Below are 2283 nucleotides of genomic sequence, written 5' to 3' on the forward strand. Positions count from 1 at the left end.
GACCTTCGGAAGAGCAGTCGGGTGCTCTTACCCACTGAGCCATCTCACCAGCCCCGCATTCATTTCTTTAATCCCAGAATTTGGGAGGCAGAGAGACATTCTCTGTGTCAAGCCTAGTCTGTATAGTTAGCTCCAGGACAGCCAGAGCTATGTAGAGAGAGACCCTGTCTTGAAAAACTGAAACTGAAAACTAAATCTATCTATTCAATGTAATCACAGTAGGTGTTTTTATCAGAGTGTAATGAGCTGGGAATCAGACAGAAAGATTAGGTACGTACCACAAAATGCCAGAGGGGGAGCAAGATATAATCTAGACCAGAGTGTAGCCTCAGGGACGATTGGAAAGTGGAAGATGCTGTCTGGACCCTTCAACTTCTGTTTGCGTTCCATTGTAGCAACCGCTCCAGGATGGCAACGACCCTGACCCCTATGTAAAGATTTACCTCCTTCCTGACCCTCAGAAAACCACAAAGAGGAAAACCAAGGTGGCCCGGAAAACCTGCAACCCTACCTACAATGAGATGGTGTGTGGAAAATGGGGGTGTGCAGGGTAGGCAGGGTCGCAAGCCGCTTTTTGGATGATTTATTTATTTGGGTTTTCGAGACTCAAGCTCCATGGGTAACCAAGGCTGGCCTCAAATTCCTGCTCCTCCTGCATGCTGGGCCTCTAGAGGGGGGTGCCACAGGACACCTGGCAACCAGCTGTCCCTTCTTATAAGTTAGTCACACTTGTTCATTGCTGCCTTCTGCTCAGTGACGGCCTTGGCAATTGTGATATGAACTGTGCTTTTTCTTTTTCTTTTTAATAAATGTGCCCATGATTGCCAGAAGATCGAATCTGATCCACTGGAGTTACAGGCAGTTTCGAATTTTGAGACAGCAAGCATTTTTTTTTTTCAAAGATTTATCTATTTAGTTTATGTGAGTACACCATAGCTGTTTTCAGACACACCAGAAGAGGACATCTGATCCCATTACAGATGGTTGTGAGTCACCATGTGGTTGCTGGGAATTGAACTCAGGACCTCTGGGAAAGCAGTCAGTGCTCTTAACCTCTGAGCCATCCCTCCAGCCCCAACAGCAAGCACTCTTAAGCGCTGATCTGCTTATCCAGCCCCCATGTATTTATACCTGCCCCTTTCCTTTTATGATGACAGCTTTTAAACCCTTAGGGTTGCAATTCCCCAGATGGGACTTGGGCCCTAATAATAGGAGGGGGAGCCTGCTGCCCTATATGGAAGATGATCAGAAACTCCAATAAATATAATCCCATCATTTGAGAGGCACGGGCAGGATTGCTGTGAGTTCCAGGCCGGCCCGGGCTACATGTTACCCTAGGGACTGGAACATCGCTTGCTTTCTGAGTTCCCTGTGTCTCACAGCTCCCCTCTCTTCCCAATGCCCATGCTTGCAGCTGGTGTATGATGGGATCCCCAAGGGAGACCTGCAGCAGCGGGAGCTACAGTTGAGTGTGCTGAGTGAGCAAGGATTTTGGGAGAACCTGCTTCTCGGGGAGGTGCACATCCGCCTTCGGGAGCTGGACCTGGCCCAGGAGAAGACTGGCTGGTTTGGACTGGGCTCTCGAGGTCACGGAACCTAATGAACCCACTCCTGGCCCAGACCTGCGGCTGCGGCCCGGAGCTGGAAGAGAAGCCTCTCCCCCACCTAACTCCTTTGCTAGGAAGGAGCAGAACCCTCGGTGGCCTTCCCCACGCATGGTCCACGTGGACCTGACCTCCGTGAGGGGGCTGGAAGAGTCAAGCGCTATCCACTGCCCCTTCCTCCGCAGACTGCACTGGGGTGGGTTGTGCTGAACAGCCCCCCCTGGAAGCTGTGGGCTTGCAGCAGAGTTTTATGTTTACCTTGTGTCAAGGGAGCAATGCCTGCTTTGGGGTATGTGGAGTGCGGGCTATATGAAGTAGCACTTAGAAAGGGAGGGTGGGTGGATATTTTATTTTTATTTTTAAAAAATGAAATAGTAATGTTGTCCTAACTGGGACAGGAAGCTTTGTGTGAGAGGGGCCTGCCATGCCTCGGAAGGCAAAAGAGAAAGACTATTTGTTTTTTGTTTTTTGTTTTGTTTGTTTTGGTTTGGTGTTTTGTATGATGAGAGTTCTTATTGGACTTTTTCTCCAGGATTTTTTGGGGTTTGTTTTCTAGCTATAGGAAATATTGGGGAGGGCCCCGGTGGGTCCTCAATAAAGCCCTCCCTCTCTCGGGCATACTGGGGAGGGGCGGGGAGGACTAACTGACAGCCGGACTGACGCCCACTCTGGGCCATCC

General features: G+C 49.9%; 1 protein-coding gene across 1 annotated transcript in view; it reads left to right on the forward strand.

Moving 5' to 3' along the window:
- Pik3c2b (phosphatidylinositol-4-phosphate 3-kinase catalytic subunit type 2 beta) overlaps nucleotides 1-1920 on the forward strand; it is a 60675-nt gene extending 58755 nt beyond the window's left edge. Inside the window, exons 31-33 of the mRNA XM_029475574.1 lie at nucleotides 223-238; nucleotides 396-524; nucleotides 1415-1920. Of these exons, the coding sequence (XP_029331434.1) occupies nucleotides 223-238; nucleotides 396-524; nucleotides 1415-1600 (331 nt within the window). The 3' untranslated portion in view covers nucleotides 1601-1920. The remainder of the gene's footprint in view (nucleotides 1-222; nucleotides 239-395; nucleotides 525-1414) is intronic.
- The last annotated feature ends 363 nt before the right edge of the window (nucleotides 1921-2283 follow it).

The sequence above is a fragment of the Mus caroli genome, chromosome 1, assembly GCF_900094665.2.
Source record: "Mus caroli chromosome 1, CAROLI_EIJ_v1.1, whole genome shotgun sequence".
NCBI classification, from domain to species: domain Eukaryota; kingdom Metazoa; phylum Chordata; class Mammalia; order Rodentia; family Muridae; genus Mus; species Mus caroli.